This window comes from Rana temporaria, chromosome 6 (genome assembly GCF_905171775.1).
Source record: "Rana temporaria chromosome 6, aRanTem1.1, whole genome shotgun sequence".
NCBI lineage: Eukaryota > Metazoa > Chordata > Amphibia > Anura > Ranidae > Rana > Rana temporaria.
In genome coordinates this window covers 57512384-57532259 of record NC_053494.1, presented here as the reverse complement: position 1 = coordinate 57532259, position 19876 = coordinate 57512384, and the positions used below count along the sequence as shown (strand labels likewise).

At 42.2% G+C, this 19876-nt stretch overlaps 2 protein-coding genes across 2 annotated transcripts in view; one reads left to right on the top strand and one right to left on the bottom strand.

Moving 5' to 3' along the window:
- Nucleotides 1-7237: 7237 nt before the first annotated feature.
- THUMPD1 (THUMP domain containing 1) lies at nucleotides 7238-17490 on the bottom strand. Its single transcript, XM_040356857.1, has 4 exons — nucleotides 17193-17490; nucleotides 11187-11373; nucleotides 8921-9169; nucleotides 7238-7710 (listed from the first exon to the last, which is right to left on the bottom strand). Exons 1-4 carry the CDS (start codon nucleotides 17391-17393, stop codon nucleotides 7406-7408), a joined length of 942 nt encoding a protein of 313 aa, XP_040212791.1. The 5' UTR covers nucleotides 17394-17490; the 3' UTR covers nucleotides 7238-7405.
- A 41-nt stretch (nucleotides 17491-17531) lies between these two features.
- ACSM3 (acyl-CoA synthetase medium chain family member 3) overlaps nucleotides 17532-19876 on the top strand; it is a 70255-nt gene continuing 67910 nt past the window's right edge. The window contains exon 1 of the mRNA XM_040356855.1: nucleotides 17532-17571. Within this exon, the coding sequence (XP_040212789.1) occupies nucleotides 17547-17571 (25 nt within the window). The 5' untranslated portion in view covers nucleotides 17532-17546. The remainder of the gene's footprint in view (nucleotides 17572-19876) is intronic.

Below are 19876 nucleotides of genomic sequence, written 5' to 3'. Positions count from 1 at the left end.
TCCTGTAATATAAAACAGTGACTGCTGTTCTTTCTCATTGTGCAGTGTGACTGCTCTTGTATTCGCTCCCTTCTGTACTTATCTGCAGGGAACCTCTGTAGGGTTGACCTGCTGGGCCCCTCCGACTGCTTTGCTCTTAGCACAGGCTATGTGCAGCACAGTGATGATGTCACTGCTGCTTTTACAAGGTGACCTAGGTTTTTAACCACTTCACATCCGCAGGATATATATATATATATATATATATATATATATATATATATATATACACACACACACACACACACACATCCTGGGCTTTGTGGTGGTATATCTGAATGATGGGTGCAGCTACAGGCATCATTCAGATATTCCTGGTTTCAGCCAGCGATTCCCTACACCATAAGAACGATCATAGCAGCTGTTCCGCCGCTTGTCCCCGTGTGCTCGCACGCAGAAGCGAATGCATACGTAAGTCCCGCCCACATATGAAACCGGTGTTCAAACCACACATGTGAGGTGTGGCCGAACGTTAGAGCAATAGTTCTAGCCATAGACCTCCTCTGTAACTCAAAACATGTAACCAGTAAAAAAAAAATTAAAGCGTCGCCTATGGGGATTTTTAAGTACTGAAGTTTGGCGCCATTCCACAAGCGTGTGCAATTTTGAAGCGTGACATGTTAGGCATCTATTTACTCGGCGCAACTTCATCTTTCACATTATGCAAAAGAATTGGGCTAACTTTACGTTTTTTTAAAGCATGAAACTTTATTTTTTTTCCCCCAAAAAATGCGTTTGAAAAATTGCTGCGCGAATATGGTGCGAGATAAAAAGTTGAAATGACTGCCATTGTATTCTCTAGGGCAGGAATATGCAATTAGCGGACCTCCAGCTGTTGCAAAACTACAAGTCCCATCATGTCTCTGGGTGTCATGCTTGTGGCTTTCAGAGTCTTGCTATGCCTCATGGGACTTGTAGTTCTGCAACAGCTGGAGGTCCGCTAATTGCATATCCCTGCTCTAGGGTCTTTGCAAAAAAAAAAAAAAAAAAAAAAACACACACACACATGTGGTAAATACAAAAGGGGATTTATATCCTTGGTGACTATTGAGGAATGCATTTAAATGTTAACATTTTTTGGGCCCAGAGTTCAACGTTTTAGAGACAAGTAGTCTTATTTAATTAGGCTGTGCAGTACAGATATCTGAAGGTCAGTAACCCATGGACAACCACATTTTAGATTACTGCAGCCAGCTAAGCGATCGTTTCTACAGCCTTGTACACACACGATAGGACTTTCCGCAGACAAAGTCTCAGACTTTTGTCTGAAGGGCGTTGGCCAGGAACTTGTCTTGCATACAAACGGCAAAGAATTGTAGGCCAACAAACACGAATGTAGTAACGTACTATGTGTTTTTTCAGCTCTTTAGCGCCACACTTTGGATACCTTCTGCTAATGTGTTTGGTGAGCATCGCTTCCGAGCATCCGTGTCTGTACTTTTGTCCAATGGACTTGTGTACACACGATCAGAAAATCCGACGACAAACAGTTGTTCACGGAAAATTTTAAAGCCTGCATCCAACATTTGTCTGCGGAAAATCCGAAAATTGTCCGATGGCGGAAAATCCGACCATTTGTACGCTCCAACAGGCTATCATCACACAATTTACTTTGGAAAATCGGATTGTGCGTACGGGGCTTTACTTTGCATATCCACTGCCCGACTATGGTCTAAGGCAGTGATAGCGAACCTTGGCACCCCAGATGTTTTGGAACTACATTTCCCATGATGCTCATGCATTCTGCAGTGTAGCTGAGCATCATGGGAAATGTAGTTCCAAAACATCTGGGGTGCCAAGGTTCGCCATCACTGGTCTAAGGGAACCTAAAAGAAGAGAAATATAGGAGCTTTCTTTTCTGACATATTTTATCTAGATACCAAATATGATATGATGTACATTTAATGTTCCAGGTCAGTGATGCCTCAATTAAAAATAAATAAATATATAGGTCAACAATGACAGCTTTAATATTTCTGTCCTTACAGATTCATATTAAGGTTTGTTTTTTGTACCTGTAATATATACGACTGTTTGGGGGGCTTATTTACTAATAATGGTGCACACAGAATCTGGTCCAATTGTGCATATTAACCAATCAGCTTCTAGGTTTTATTGTCAAAGCTTAATTAAACAAGCGTTAGAAGCCGATTGACTATTATGCAAAGCTGCACCAGGTTATGTGTGCACCAGTTTTAGTAAATATCCCCCCCCTTTGTGAGAAAACCCGGATCTCAGTTTTGTTTTTTTTAAGATTTTTTTATTGTGCACAAGAGAAGAATAATCATGCAAAACCATCGGACAGGTATTACATAAAAAAAAAAAAAAAAAAAAAAAATTTGAGCAGTAAATACACATTTGTGCAGATAACAGTGCGAGCATCAAGCTGTCGTAACTGAACCATTTGGATCCTGGATCTCTGGTTTACTTTAGCAGTGCCAGTGATGTTGCATTTGTGCACTGCGCTCTTACTTACTTAAGTAAATTATTATAATTTTTTTTTTTTTTTAAAACAAACATGTTATACTTACCTCCACTGTGCGACTTGCTTTGAACACAGTGGCCCCCGATCCACGTCTTCTGGGGGTCCCCCGGCGGCTGTCTCGGGCCCCCCCGCTAAAGCTTTCCACCTTCATGCGAGCGAGCGCCCATGGTTGAAAGCTCTTGCGTGCATGCTCCCATGATACAGCGGCGGCCGTAGCCGCCAACTGCATCACTTAGCCCCGCCCCTGGCGCGCTGCATCATTGGATGTGATTGACAGCAGCGCCAGCCAATGGCTGCGCCACTTTCAGTCCATCCAGTGTAGCCAATCAACGGCCAGGCTAAGAACTGAGGATGACGGGGATGAGCGCGGGACTTTCGAGGGGTCAGGTAAGTAAAACGGGGGTTCGTTACTGTCGGATGTTATTTCACCTTGATGCATTAAGGTGAAAAAACATTTACAACTTTAAGTATACCTTCTAAAATAAATGAGTGAAACAGAAGATTTAAAGCTGGACCACACAACTTAACCACTTAAGGACCGCCTCCTGCACATATACGTCGGCAGAATGGCACGGCTGGGCACATCCACGTACGTCCAGGTACATCCAGGTACGTCCTGTACTAGTACGCGCCCGGTCCGTAGTTCCGTGACCCGCAGACCCGATCGCCGCTGGAGTCCCGCGATCGCTCCCCGAAGCTGAAGAACGGGGAGAGCTGTGTGTAAACATGGCTTCCCCGTTCTTCACTGTGGCGGCTGCATCGATCGTGTCATCCCTTTTATAGGGGGACACAATCGATGACGTCACACCTACAGCCACACCCCCCAACAGTTGTAAACACACTTCAGGGAACACATAATCCCAACAGCGCCCCCTGTGGTTAACTCCCAAACGGCAACTGTCATTTTCACAATAAACAATGCATTTTAAATGCATTTTTTGCTGTGAAAATGCCAATGGTCCCAAAAATGTATAAAAATTGTCCGAAGTGTCCGCCATATTGTCGCAGTCACGAAAAAAAAAACGCTGATCACCGCCATTAGTAGTAAAAAAAAAATGTTTTTTTTTTATAAAAATGCAATAAAACTATCCCCTATTTTGTAAACGCTATAAATTTTGCGCAAACCAAATAGATAAACGCTTGTTGCGATTTTTTTTTTTTACCAAAAATAGGTAGAAGAATACGTATGGCCCTAAACTGAGGGAAAAAAATGTTTTTTTATATATTTTTGGGGGATATTGATTATAGCAAAAAGTAAAAAATATTGAATTTTTTTCAAAAATTTTCGCTCTATTTTTGTTTATAGCGCAAAAAAATAAAAACCGCAGAGGTGATCTAATACCACCAAAAGAAAGCTCTATTTGTGGGGAAAAAAAGGACGCCAATTTTGTTTGGGAGCCACGTCGCACGACCGCGCAATTGTCAGTTAAAGCGACGCAGTCCCGATTTGCAAAAAGGGGCCTGGTCCTTTAGCTGCATTTTGGTCCGGGTCTTAAGTGGTTAAATAAAGTTTTTTTTTTTTTTTTTTAAATAACACAAGCTTAGCAATCCACTACTTGTATTAGAAACGGTTATATTTTTGTGTTACCAGAATATATTTATGTTGCTCCAGATCAAAAATAAAACTAGAAATTCAACACCCATCAATGCAAAGTGTTACATTTTAACATGAAGCAGCTTGCTGTCTAAGCACACTAGAAAATGTACTTTTTAAATACATGTCTTCTTGCATGAGATTTTTTAACATGTCACAGATTTTTATATATATATATATAATCTCTCTACATAAATAAAAAACTGTACCTTTTATTAATAAAAAGCAATCCTTATCTTTTGGATATGTGCCACGAATCTAACAAACTATGGGGCTGATTTACTAAAGGCAAAACCACTTTGCACTACAAGTGCACTTGGAAGTGCAGTCACTGTAGATCTGAGGGGAAGATCTGAAATGAGGGGGAAGCTCTGCTTGATTTTATCATCCAATCATGTACAAGCAAAAATGCTGCTTTTTATTTTCTTTGCAGGTCCCCCTCGGATTTACAGCGACTGGACTTTCAAGTTCACTTGCAGAGCAAAGTGGCTTTGCCTCCGTAAATAACCCCCAATGTGTCAGCTTCTTTTACTCAATCTCAGGTCTTGACCTTCTTCATATTGCTGCGACAGGTTTTGTATTCTTTGTTTATAAGTCTGATATTCAAAAAAAAAACTATTTGAGAAAAAAAAAAAAAAAACAGTCCCTATGCTGCAGGCAAGTGAGTTTTCCTAGGCGGAGGCCATGTCCCAAAGTCAGACTCTGCAGAAGGGGCTGATCTGTTTTAGACATTGTGAATACAACCAAGAACCATAAAGGCCCCAGAATGTACGTAGCTGCATAATCTTTAAACTAGTACATATGCAGGAAGCAAACGCTGACTTTGGACACCTAAACAAAGATTGCTTTTTTTTTTTTCTTTAAAAGGGGGAAAAAAACAGAAGCCAGCATTAGGAGGAACACTAACCTCTGATAAAGTAATAAATACCTGTAAGTTTTCAAAAATACTTAGCATGTATACATTTAAATGTAATACATACATCTGCAAGAACAAACACACATATATATTTCATGAGTAAAAATGACTCTAGATGACCACTAGATGGCAGTAAATACAAAGAAATTACCTATCTGGGTAATTTTAAACACAATTCACAATATTAATCTTCTAAGCTAAAAAAAAAATGGCATAGAAACGTAGAAAGAACAAGCTACCTCAAAATGGCAAGGTTGTCTAAATTAAAAATATATAAAATCAATGCAAAGCTAAACTTTAAAGTAGTAATAAACCGCAAAACATAACTAAAACAAAGTCTTCTCCCTGCAAATGAATGTCATAATGTGCTAGTATGCATCACACACTAGTACATTATGAAAAACTTACCTGAAAACAAAGCCCTCCATTGGTGGGCTGTCACTGCTGACAGGGCTTCCATCTTCACCCGGTCTTCCTTCCGGGTTCACGGGAAGCTGACGTGGGCATGCTAGTGGGGCTGCGGCACGACTCTCTCTATGGAAGGCACGCCGTAAACTAAGAGCGCAGTGCACAAATGCGCCGGTGACATCACCGGCACTGCTAAAGTAAATAAAACCGTGCAGGTTTGGTTTAGGAGATATTTACTTTACCTACAGGTAAGCCTTTTTATAGGCTTACGTGTAGGTACAAAAATAAATAAAAAAAAAAAAAACACAACATGACTAACATATACTAGTAAAGAGAAAACACAGGAGGTGCCAGTGGCCCACTGGCTACAGCAGCTCTGAGTCACAGACCCTGTACAAGTATGCAGATTGGGAAAGTTTGAGAAAAGTCAGAACTTTAGTTCAGATCAGCATGACTGCCAGTCAACAAGCATTTTTAGAAGTCAGAATGGGCAGCTCCCTTTCATAACAGAAACAGGGAAATGAAAGCAAGGAATAAGGAGAGGGCCATCTGTAACACACATGCTATTTTGCATTGCTCTAGTTCACTGGTTGGCGTCTCTCCATTCAGGAGTAAACCTAAGACAAGAAGGTAGACGTCATGGGGCAGATAGAGATACGACGGTTGGATCTATGCGGCCGATTCATAGAATCAGGTTCCGCATAGATCTCCCTAAGATCCGACAGGTGTAAGTGACTTACACCGACGGATCTTAGGTTGCAATCTCCCACTGGCCGCTAGGTGGCGCTTCCATTTCTATACGCGGCGAATATGCAAATGAGGAGATCCGCCGATTCAGAAACGAACGCCCGCCGCTTTTTTTTTTACGTTGTTTGCGTTCGGCTTTTTCCGGCGGATATTTACCCCTGCTATATGCGGCGTATCCTATGTTAAGTATGGCCGCCGTTCCCGCGCCAAGTTTTGCATTTTTTACGTCGTTTGCGTAAGTCGTTCGCGAATACGGATGGACGTAATTTACGTACACGTCGAAACCAATGACGTCCTGGCGACGTCATTTGGAGCAATGCATGCTGGGAAATTTAGCCGGCGGCGCATGCGCAGTACGATCGGCGCGGGGACGCGCCTGATTTAAATAGTAAACTCCCCCTAGCCGCGGAATTTGAATTCCGCCGGGGGATTTACGATCCGCCGGCGCAACTTTAGAGGCAAGTGCTTTCTGAATATAGAATTTACATCGTAAATAAGATAGATTACGCGGATCTAAAGATCCGCTGATCTAGCTGAATCTACCCCCATGTCTCTGTAGGTTTTTTGGGGTCAACAGCAATAAAGTGAGGAGTTTTTCACACCACAGTTAACTTATTCATATAACACTGACCAAAGCTAGACGAATCCTTCAAGTACAAGACAATGGGGTTGATTTACAAAAACTGGAGAGAGGGCAAAATCTGGGGCAGCTGTGCATGGTAGCCAATCAGCTTGTTCAATTAAGCTTTGACGACAAAAAAAAAAACAAACAAACCTGGAAGTGGATTGGTTTCTATGCAGAGCTTCACCAGCATTTGCACTCGCTAGTTTTAGTAAAGCAACCCCAATGTCTCAATATTGACTTGATGGGCTAGTCTTGCAGCCAAGTGTAAACTCCGTTATTTACACAACAGAGCACTAGTAGTTTCCAGAAACGCAGGCAACCGACACCCCAGCTACAGTGCAGTGTGTGTAGGGGGGTGAAGGAAGCAATTTTCTACAAAGCTACAACATAATCTTTTTGCAGACAAGCCTAATATTACCAACGTTTACAATGTTAAATTATCATTTAATTATAGCGACCCATTTCTCCAGACTTGAAAATGGTTGAGTGAGAACAAGGAAAGTACTAAAATGGTCATAGGTCCCAGTCAAACATATTGGAAGGTGGCAGTTTCTTAGCGTTGGGTCCCTCCAGTCCTGAATGCTAGTCTTTTTAGGCATCAGCGGCTGGCACAGGCTCCTCTTTGCTCGGTTCTTGTGCTTTTATCTCATCATTTGCTGGTTGTTGTGGATTTTCCTCTTTGTTCGGTTCTTGTGCTTTTTTCTCATCATTTGCTGGTTGTTGTGGATTTTCCTCTTTAGTGGTCTTGGCTACCTCCTGCAGGTTATATTTCCTGAACAAGTTATAGTCCTTCACTACACTCAGACAACCAACGTTTTTGATAATTTCAACCACAATTGTATACTCTGGGTTGCTGAGGTCCACCTTGTTCTCTGGATTTAGGCTGACAACAATTCCTGAAGCAAAAGAGAAAAGTTAAAGTAGTACAATTACAGTAGTAATCAGTCAGAGACCTCTGACCTCCTACAGCAATATTGAGTTGCATATGAAGTAGGGATGTCCCGATACCACTTTTTTTAGGACCGAGTACAAGTACTGATACTTTTTTTTTTTTAAATGCAGCCATGTGTCCCCAAATGCAGTCTTATGTAGGTCTCCCCTCCATCGTCTAGTTGATGGGCGCTCGGGGAACATACACAGCTTTCATTTGAATAGCTGTGTGTTCCCCGCCACGCGTCATCATATATAGCACCTCCCCCTTGTCCGGGCACTTTGATAGACAGATCACCCGTCCAATCCTGGGATAGGTGGTCTAGCAAAGTGCCCGAACAAGGGGGAGGGGATATGACGACGCGCGGAGGGGAACACACAGCCATTCACATGAAAGCCGTTATGTTCCCTGAGCGCCGATCAACTAGACGGCAGCAGCTCTCCTCTCCTCCAGTGGCATGCTTTACATACCCAATGACTGCTCTGCTCTCCACCTTCCTCTCCGCCCCCTCTCAGGAGGAGGAAGAAAGAAAAGAAAAAAGTATCGGTGAAGCATCGGGAGCATTTGCACGAGTACAAGTACTCCCGCAAATGCTCAGTATCGGTCCCGATACTAGTATCGGGACAACCCTAATATGAAGTATGGAGCTTAAAGTATCATCTAATCCAAATCTTTTTTGTTTGGGGTTGGATGATGGAAAATGTAATCACCAATATTTTTTTATTCCCCTGGAGGGAAAGCATGGAGGGTATGATCCATCAATGAGAGCAAAGTTAGAATTTAACGTATTTTAAAGGTCATTTAGTGAACACAAAGTAGTTAGAGAATATATATATATATATATATATATATATATATATATATATATATATATATATATATATATATATATATATATATATATATATATATATATATATATTTTTTTTTATTTATTTATATATATATTTATTAACAACTCCTCTGTTGTACAATGGAAGGGACAAGATCTTAAACCGCACTAAAAACATTGCGAATGGTCGGTCTGTAGTTCAATCATAATAGGAGCTTTGCAATGCCAAATTTGACCAGTAGCTAACAGTGTCATTAAAAGAACTTAAATTGGCTCAAGGTTTCCCTGACATGCATGACATTTGATAGATCATCAACTGATGGTCAGTTTAAGAGAACAATACCTGCTAAGTCTTTGATGACTTCATCCCGATTCATATGGTTGTTGTTCCTTGCTTTGTACATTATCTGGAAGGTGCCTTTGTTGGGGGCCTTAAACCAAGGCTGAAAGAAAGTCTCTGAATACTTTTTGAGATCTTCAGGAAAAGCTTTGCATGTGCCAGTCACTGGCAGCATACGGAGGATTACACGGGATTTCTTCTTCTTTGTGGTGTACAGATCTTTTAATATGTGGTGCACCAACTTCTCCGGCTCTAAAGCACAAGACAACATCACAAAAACAATAAATACAACACTAAGTTCCTTAAAACAGAGGCAAAACTAGGCAAGATGAGGAGAACTAAAAACCTTACTGTTGAGTGACTGGAATTTTTTACTATACAGCTTTTATAATGTAAACACGTTAGAAAAAAAAATCACAGCAATCTCCCTCCCAGCTCTCTCAGATGGTGGAATCCACAGCACTTTAACAGCAGAGTTCAAAGAGGCAAGGACATTGAGCAGCACATTACTATGTTTGGGGGACAGGTCTGCTTTAATGTGGCATTAACCCTTTCACGCCAAGCGTACACATATATGCAGCCTTGTGTTTAGGGGGTTATACTGGGATGATGCCCGCAGCTGCAGCCATCATACCCGTACCGTTTTTTCTTTTAGAGCGGGCGGTTGGCTTTCCAGGGATAACAACCGATGCGGCTAAAAGCTAAAACTGCTTTGTTACAGTGTCCTGTATGTAAACACGGAAGCGACGTCAACACGTCACTTCTGGTTTACTTGGCTGCCAATAGCGCAGGTTTTAAAAAAAATATAGTATTCATAATCGCTGTTTTCGGTGATCTGAATACTTTGAAGTGCAAAGGAGGGATTTGGAGTCTTTTAGAGGTAAGAGTACCTGTCACCACCTACTACTGTCACAAGGGATGTTACATTCCTTGTGACAGCAATAAAAGTGATTTTTTTTAAACACATGTAACAAAATATAAAAAATAAAAAAAATGAAATGTGAAGAAAAAAAAAAAAAAATTAAAGTGCCCCCGTCCCGCGAGCTTGTGCAGTAAAGACGACGCATACAGAAGTCACGCATATGTAAACGGTGTTCAAATCACACGTGAGGTAACGACACAATCGTCAGAGCGAGAGCAATAATTCTAGCACTAGACCTCCTCTGTAACTCTAACCTGGTAACCGTAATTTTTTTAAAGCGTCGCCTATGGAGATTTTTTAGGTTCCGTAGTTTGTCACCATTCCACGAGTGTGGTGATTTTAAAGCGTGACATGTTTGGTATCCATTTACTCGGTGTATCATCATCTTTCACATTATACAAAAATAACTGGGCTAACTTTACTGTTTTGTTTTTTAAGTCACGAAAGTGTCTTTTTTCTCCGAAAAGTTGCGTTTAAAAGACTGCTGCACAAATACCGAGTACCAAAAAATATTGCAACAATCACCATTTTATTCTCTAGATTCCCCTAAAAAAATAATAATAATAATAATAATAATAATAATAATAATAATAATAATAATAATAATAATAATAATAAATATATATATATATATATATATATATATATATATATATATATATATATATATAGTTTGGGGGTTCTAAGTAATTTTCTAACAAAGAATACAGATTTTAAACACCAAAATATCAGAAATAGGCTTAGCCATGAAGGGGTTAAACCCCAAATCAATAATTTTATATTTTTCAGCTTATCAATCATTAGATGTGGTGGCTGCATTTGTTTTCTTTTTCACCTGGTGATCTGGTCAGTAACACACCTCCTGTCTGGATGAGGGGACACATTTGGACAGCAGCATCATCAGTCTGGGGGGCGGGGGGGGGGAGTGTTAGATGTCCTAGCAGATTTAAATAGACTAATACATTGAAGCCGAATGCTAATACTTTATAAGCAGTTACAAAGTTTATTATTCCATTTGGGATAAAGGCTTTACATAAATAAAAATAAATTGTAAGCACCCCTGTCAGTGTTAAAATTGGTTTGCCTCATCTCTAACTTTATACACCTGCAAGAGAGCTTGTTCCTTTAAAAAAAAAAAAAAACAAAAAAAAAAAAAAAAACAGACTTACTGGTTGGACCACCAGATGAAAATAATTGAAAGCCAAAAAAAAAATAAAAAATAAGAAAAAAAAATAAAAAAAATAAACGAATGAATGTAGCCATTATATCTAAAAAATTGATGAACTGAAAAATAATGATTTGCCTTTGGATTTAATATTGCTTTAAGTGCTGTATTAGAGATCTTACCAACATTTAGAGTCCTTATGAAGACAACATTATTGGCTCCACTCTCCACTGATCGAAACCTGTGTAGATTTTTCTTTGTTGATGTGCGAATCTGATCTACTTCTTTTTTCAATGCTGCTTCAATATCATCTTCATCCACCTCTTCTTCCTCCTCATTGCCTGATGCTTTGTCATTCTTTTCACCTAGCTGAATGAAAAGGAACAGGTTTTTCCTTATCACGGCAATTATTTCTAGACTAATTGGATCAGACATTTTTCAGGACAGTGCAAAATAACACATGAAAATTATTTTCTGGGATGTTGCATATCTGCAACCCCCCCACATAGACATCGGCGCCTGGAATTACTGTAAATATCTCCTAAACCCGTGCAAGTTTAGGAGATATTTCTTGCCTTAATCTAGGCTTACCTGTAGGTGCAAGATGTGTGGTTGGGTTTACAACCACTTTAAAGGGCGTTTGTTGTCAGTTACTGCAATTAGCAAATTATCACCCCCACAACACATCTTTACTTAGTGGGCTCCATTCACAAAGCGGTATCTTATTGCATCCGAGTATGTGGTAAAATACTGTACAAGTTATTGTAGTTTTTAAGTAGTGAAGGTCTGCGTTAAAGGGTTTGTAAAGGAATTTTTTTTTTTTAATCTTAATAGCTTCCTTTACCTTAATGCAGTGCTGTTTTCATGTCCTCATTGTTCGTTTTTGCTCTCAAGTTGCTGTAATTCTTCTCTGATCTCCACACTTCCTGGTTGTCTGTTTCCTGATAACCACAGTACTGGGAGCTTTCTCTCTGTGGTCACTAATCAAGGAGGTATGATTACTGTGTGTCTAAAACCCCTCAGCACCAATCAGTTTCGTTTTCCAAACCATCACTGCCCTGTATTGGCTCTGTGGCTCTGTACAGCAGAGGCAGGAAACATGCAAAAACGAAACTACAGGTACATTATATGATTGATTTTTATCTATTTTTAATCGTTTTTAAAAGAAATCAGTTAACTATTATGTCTCTATACCCTGTAAACAGTAATTTCAGCAAAAAATTACTGTTATTTACAACTCCTTTAATTTACCACCGGCAGTAGGCGGTGTCCTTACCACAGGCTATCACTAGCTGGTTGTTAATCAGGAGCTCCAGGCTCCCCCCAAAAGAATACACAGTCAGCAGCTACAAATACTGTAGCTGCTGACTTAATAATATTAGGGCATTTACCTGTCCAGGTTTCCAGCAGTGTCCTTACCCGAGCCAATGCTTCAATTGGCTATCGAGTCCTGGCGCCACCATCTTGATGAAGGGAAACTAGAAGTGAAGTCCTGGGGTTCACAGCCTGTTTTCTAGTGCGCTGTGCTTTGTGAATGGGCCACAGTCTTCTGCGACTTGTGAAGTGTCCCAGAAGGCTGCAGGGGGGGGGGGGGGGGAAACTTCTGGATCGCTGCAGAGAAATGAGCCGGAAGTGAGAGCGAGTACCTGTCAAAACCAGGTACCTACTCCCCCCAAAAAGTGCCAAATGTGGCAGCAGAGGGGGTGGCGGCTGCCAGTCCTTAAAGTGGTTGTAAACTCTCTCATATACCCAGTGAAGTCTTTTTACTTGTACACCCCAGGAGAAGGAAGTGAGAGATTCTCAAAAGGCAAACGTTTTTTTACCTTGCTATAGGGGAACTCTGTACACTACTTTGTTTAGGCCTGCTATAAGGGCATTCTGATGACAAGAGGAGGTTGAAGCACTGGTGGGGGACCCCAGAATTGGAGCTTCTCTGTGCAAAACCATTACACAAAGCAGGTAGTATGGCAAGTTTAATATCCAATGTTTACAATCACTTTAAGGGCTCCGTGCAGGCAAGATCAGCATCTGAACCCTGATAAGGTGGAGGCTGATGGACTGGATGTAATATAAGGCATTACAATTACATTTAGTGGTAGTTCACACCAAATGCAGTTCCGTTTTTTCTGCACCAATACAGTCAGTTCCGGTCAGTTTCTGCACCGGAAACTGACTGCACTGGTGTGAACTAGAGTCATTGGAACACATGGAAAACACTGTGCATGCATTTTTAGTAGGGCTGTGGAAATTAAAGATTAATTGTCAATTTTTTTAATCGGTACTAGTGGTGCAACGGATCGTAAATGATCCGTGATCCGAACGGGGTCACCATATGCGGATCGGCACACAGTGTGATCCGCTGCTGCCTCGGCCATAGGAAAGGCCACGGCTTCAGCCTAGCTCCTGGAGCGGCGGCCATCTTGGTCCACCCGGCGACGGCCTACAGTGGCGCGCTGACATCATCACCCGGCATTCTTTGTACATAAGACGAATGCTGTTCGAAAATTTCACTTGCTTTTAACATTTAATTTTAAAATCAAAGTAATTTATTAAAGAAAATTACATACACTCTCTGAAAATAAGAGAGGTCGAGAAATTTTCTATTCTGTTCCTCCAGATTTTTCCCATTTCCGCCAATTTTTTTTTTTTTTTTTTTTTTTTAAGGTCAGCAGCTACAAATACTGCAGCTGCTGAATTTTAAAATATGGACACTTACTTGTCCAGGGTGCCTGCGATGTTCTCACCTGAAGCCAACCTGTCACTCGGCTCTCGGGTGGAGGCGCCACCATCTTTGGTAGGGGAATCAGGAAGTGAAGCCTTGCGGCTTCACATCCTGGTTTCCTAATGTGCATCCTCACTGGTCCCTGCTGTCTTCTGGGACATGTATGTTTCCCAGAAGACAGTGGGTGCAGGGGGCGGAGGAGGGGCCAGACATGGCATAGATAGCTGTGCCGATCTTTGCCCAGAAGTGGAAGAAAATACCTGGATTAAACAGATCTGCTCCCCCTGAAAGCGGAAGTTCAATTTTTGGGTGGAACTCTGCTTTAAAACTAAAATTTTTGTAGGATAAATTTGTTTGTGTATGGCCAGCATAAGTGACAGCAGGTGCAGGTAGCTTGTATCAAAACTACCCGTCTATGACAAGGGAGTCTGTCACGAATATTACTATATACCAACCTTGTCTGAAAATCCACAAAACAGCGTCTTTAGGTCTTTTTAACAAAAAATCTTGATGCGAGTCCGATATGTACCAAATTCAACCTCTAATAGTATTTACAGTACATCTCTTCTGTTATCCTCAGAGTGGATTAGATATTTTATCCCCAACAATATAGCTGGTTATTTAATTTATATTTACCACTACATATAGATATTCAAGAATAATTGTATTTTTTTTCAACTTTACACCAATTTCTTTTACTTTTTATCCGATTAATTAAAGCAATAAATCAGCCAACTAATCGATTATGAAAATAATTGTTAGTTGCAACCACAGGGATAAGTGAACACCACAGATATACTGTATGTGCTTTGTTCAAATTTTATGACTGAGGTTTCCAACCACTTTAAATATCGCATGCCAGGACCACTAGTTTAAAAAAAAAAAAAAAAAAAATTGTGACTGGGCTCACTCCTGTTATATGCTGAATTTACAAAGCGTTTTTACCATAATACCACATAAAGCAGTAGTAAATTGACATTTTCTGGATCACATGCCGTATTTGGGAGAACGCCTAAACATGGCATGCGATCAGGTCCTGTGAATGAAGCCCAGTGTGCCTATTATTGTATGAAATTACGTGGCTGTGTAACTGATCACCAGGCCACCTACAAGTATAAAATTAACCACTTCAGCCCCAGAAGGATTTGTCCCCTTAATGGCTAAGCCATTTTTGCAATACGGCACTGCGTCGCTTTAACTGAAAATTATGTGGTCGTGCGACGTTGTACCCCAAAAAAAATAAAAAATTCCCCACAGAGTACTGTCATACATTGCAACTGAGGGCTTATAGTCCTCAATGAACTGCAAGGGCACTGGTGAGCCATTGATTCTTCTTGCCCATATTGGAGGTATGTGCAGACAGCTTACCAAGAGCCTGCAGGATCCAGGCATTGTACCTGAAATCTGCTGATCATGGGTGCAATACTTTACAGGATGCAATGTAAAAAAATAATAATAATAATAATAATAATAATTAATGCACATTTCTTCACCGAAAAGATGTGCATTTATTTTTTACAAAAAGTGAACTTAGCCTTAAATTGAACAAGATGAAGTTAGAAGCAAATTAGTTACTATGCACAGCTGCACCAGATTCTGTATGCACCACTTTTAGTAAATCTCCCCCACACTGTACAATCTACCAATCGAATGGTGGTCATACACAGAACAATCTGAGTAAATCTTATTGAAATTATTCTGATCCATCGGGACAGAAAAATCTGATATGCTTGTTAAAGCGATTGTAAAAGTATATATATATTTTTTTTAACAAACCTGTTATACTTACCTGCTCTGTTGCAGGGGTTTTTCAAAGAGCAGCCCAGATCCTCCTCTTCTCGGGTCTCTCTTCTGTGCTCCTGGCCCCTCCCTCTTGTCGAGTGCCCCCACAGCAAGCAGCTTTCTATGGGGGCACCCGAGCCGAGCTGCAGCTCCCTCCCTGTGTCCAATAACACACAGAACTGCCATTCAGCTCTGTGCCAAGGGAGCCACTGCTGTGAGCTCTGTGTACAATTTTGTACTGGACTAGTTTGTCCCGTGCTGAGACCAGAGGGGAGAAGGGGAAGTCCCACATCTCCCTCCAGTCATCCTCGTCCAGCTCCTGTATATCCCCCATCCATTTCCTGCGGAGGGAGGACAACTCGGGAGCGGCAGCAACCAACAGGGACTCAGAGTTGAAATGTGGGATTCTCCAAGTCTTTTACCCGAAGAGTGGTTTCAAGCTCAGAATACGCCAACTCAACTGGCCGGCCCAAAAACTGACACCTATAGGCATGCACTATTTGGGAGGTACCTAAAGTGGGCCTGTGCTGGCACGCTAAACTTGGCACGTAAAACATGGAAGGGGGAAAGCTCTGCGTTAGTGATCACATGTTCAAGGGTCAGTATTTTATATTTGGCCCAGGATGGTATTGAACTGCGGTAGGTTGGGGTTCAGCCACAGGGGGGGAGTGAGGAGACCAGGAGTTAGGCTGGGGCGCCCTCAGCGCCTCACCCACCTTCCACACCCGCAGAGTGGATCGCATGGAAGGGGTGAGATAGTGAGGCGTCTTAGGCCCCCTAGGATGTCAATTTTGTTTGGGAGCCACATCGCATGACCGCGCAATTGTCAGTTAAAGCGACACAGTGCCAAATCGCAAAAAGGGGCCTGGTCCTTTAGCTGCATAATGGTCCGGGGCTTAAGTGGTTAATATTTTGGTAAAAAAAAAAAAAAAAAACACACAACGCAATACGCGTATATTGATTTTTTTTTTGCGGAAAATTTATAGCATCAACAAGATAGGCGATAGATTTAGGGCATTTTTTGTTATTTTCATTTTTTTTTTTTACTAGCAATGGCAGTGATCAGCGATTTTTAGCAGGACTGCGACATTTCGGTAGACAGATCAGACACTTTTTTTGGCACCAGAGACATTTGTAGAGCAATCAGTGCTAAAAATAGCCACCGATTACTGTATAAATGACAGTGGTAGGGAAGGGGTTAACACTAGCGGTCTCTCTACTCCCCTGTCAGAACGGGGATCTGTTTGTTTACATTGACAGATCCCCATTCTGGCTCTCTGTGGAGCAATTGCGGGTGGCCAGCCACACGCATCAGCTCCCCCGCCGTGCAGCGGGCACGCGCCTGCTATAGCTGTAACACAGACCGTAGTACAGCTACGGCAATTTGCAGGAACAAGCCGACCTGCAGCAGTATAATAATGGCAGCTGGTTGGCAAGTGGCTAAATAAGCGTGTCTTCACCACTTAGCTCAGGTGGGTGAACTCTTGTGTGAACCCACCCATCTCTACTGGCCAGGTAAGTCTCCCATAATGTATAACACACTGGGCACACTAATACATTACGGCTTGAAGCTTCTGGGACTTATTTGCTTTCACTGCTCCTTCCAAATCAATGTAAAATAAGAGTGGCGTTAGATGTAAGAGGTCATATGGTGGTGAAGGTGTAGCAGTGTGTTGTCACTCACCTTCTCAGCTCCATACAGCAGGTCCCCATACTCGCCGAGCAGTCTGTAGGCTTCTCCCACACACTTCCCCTCATTCATGTTGCAGGTAATGAGGATTCCCTGCATGCCCACTTCCAGCTGTCTGCCGCCCCTGTGCCGCTTGGCATTGCTCAGGTACTGAATTTTCCCTCTCTTCCTCCCTTTCTGCATCTCAGAACTCATCCTGGCCTCCACACCTTCAGATACACTCACTCACGTGTCCGCTCCGGCGCTTTCCTATGACGTCAGCACAGGGCGCCTGTGTATTGGATAAGCCACGCTGTTGTGGAAGGCTGTGCTGTGAGTGTGTTTTGTGGTGGAGCAGCTGGAAGTGGGATGGAGGGATTGTGTACTGTAGGCTGTAAGTTCCTTACCAGGGGAGGGGTAAATCCAGTCCCTGAAATCTTAAATGTGACGCTAAACGCTTTTTTAACCACTTGCTTCCCAAGACTGTTCTGACGCTTCTCAAATAGGTGTAAAAAATCAGCTTTCCATCTGATCTCTGTCATGTCACTTGTACCCCCCCCCCCCTGTTAGAATCACTCCCTAGGACACACTTAATCCCTTCCTTGCCGCCTAGTGTTTAACCCTTTCACTGCAAGTGTCATTTACACAGTAGTTAGTGCATTTTTATAGCACTAATCACTGTATAAATGACAACGGTCCCAAAATAGCGTCAAGTGTCCGATGTGTCTGCCATAATGTCGCAGTCACAATAAAAATCGCAGATCGCTACCATTACTAATAAAAGAATAAAAATGCCATAAATCTATCTCCTATTTTGTAGACGCTATGGGCCAGATTCACAGAGCAGATACGATGGCGTATCTGTTGTTCTATCTATGCGACTGATTCATAGAATCAGTTACGCATAGATAGCCATAAGATCCGACAGGTGTAATTGTTTTACACTGTCGGATCTTAGGATGCAGTACCGCGGCCGCCGCTGGGGGGGAGTTCGTGACGTAACTTTATACAGCAATCGTATAAAGTATGGCCGTCGTTCCCGCGTCGAAATTTAAAAAATAACGTCGTTTGCGTAAGCCGTCTGGGAATACAGAATTACGCTATGCGCATCGCAGTTCGAAAAAATGATGTCACGGCGCGCAAAGCACGGCGGGAGTTTGGAAACGGAGCATGCGCGGTAGGTCCGGCGTGGGAGCGCGCCTAATTTAAATGGCACACGCCCATTTAAATTGGCCCGCCTTGCGCCGGAGGCCGCCGGCGTAGGTTTTCATCGCAAGTGCTTGGTGAATCAGGCACTTGCGATGAAAAATTGCGGCGGTGTAACGTATCTACGATACGTTACGCCGCCGCTCATCTACGTGAATCTGGCCCTATAACTTTTGCACAAACCAATCAATATACGCTTATTGCGATTTTTATTACCACAAATATTTAGAAGAATACGTATCAGCCTAAACTGAGAAAAAAATTGCTTTTTTTTAAAAAAAAATGGTGATATTTATTATAGCAAAAAGTCAAAAATATAGTTTTTTTCAAAATTGTTTCTTTTTTGTTTATAGCGCAAAAAAAATAAAATCGAAGAGATCATCAAAAACCACCAAAAGAAAGCTCTATTTGTGGGGAAAAAAGGACGTCAATTTTGTTTTGGTACAGCATCACACGACCGCACAATTGTCAGTTAAGGCGGCGCAGTGCCAATTTGCAAAAAATGGCCTGGTCATTTCAGCAGCCAATTCTTTCAGGGCTGAAGCGGTTAAAAGGTTTTACATTTTTACACTACACAACCAGTGATAGGTGCTCTTTACTGAGATACCTCAGGTCAATTAGACCCCAGATCTCTCCTCTGTACTTAACCCCTTCATGCCGACCGTATGTGGCTTGAAGGGTTTATAGCTGTAGGCATCCCCCGGTACCGTTCCAGTTTGCTTGGCTGGCTGCCAATGGCACCAATTTAAAAAAAATGACAGTATTCAGAATTGCAGATTTTGGCGATCTGAATAGTTTTAAGTGCAAAGGAGGGATCGGGGGTCTTTTAGACTCTCCATAAAGAGTACCTGTCACCACCTATTACTGTCACAAGGGATGTTTACATTCCTTGTGACAGCAATAAAAGTGATCAAAATAAAATTTTATTTTTTTAACCACTACGTTCTGCACTATAGCCGAAAGACGGCTACAGCACGGACCTGAATTGCCAGGAGGGCGTCTCTGGACGTCCTCCCGTGCTCGAGCGGCCTGCGTGCCCCCTGCAGGACGCACGGTGCGCTCTATGAGACTTGGCTGATCACAGATCAGAGTATGGGGTCGATCCTGACCCCTTACCACGTAATCAGCTGTCAGCCAATGACAGCTGATCATGTGCTGTAAGCAGAGCCGGTAATCGGCTATTTTTTCTCCTCGCGCTAATAGCGCAAGGAGAAAAAAAATAGCCGATCACTGGTGGCTATCAGAGGGACATCGGTCCAAATGAAGGAGAGCCACCTGCCAGTGACCACCAGCGCCACCCACCAGTGCCCACAGTGCCACCCACCAGTGCCCACAGCGTCACCCATCAGTGGCCACAGTGCCACCCATCAGAGCCCACAGTGCCACCCATCAGTGTCACCTACCAGTGTCCACTACCAGTGCTCATGAGTGTCACCTACCAGTGCCCATTAGTGTCACCTACCAGTGCCCCCCACCAGTGTCACCCTTCAGTG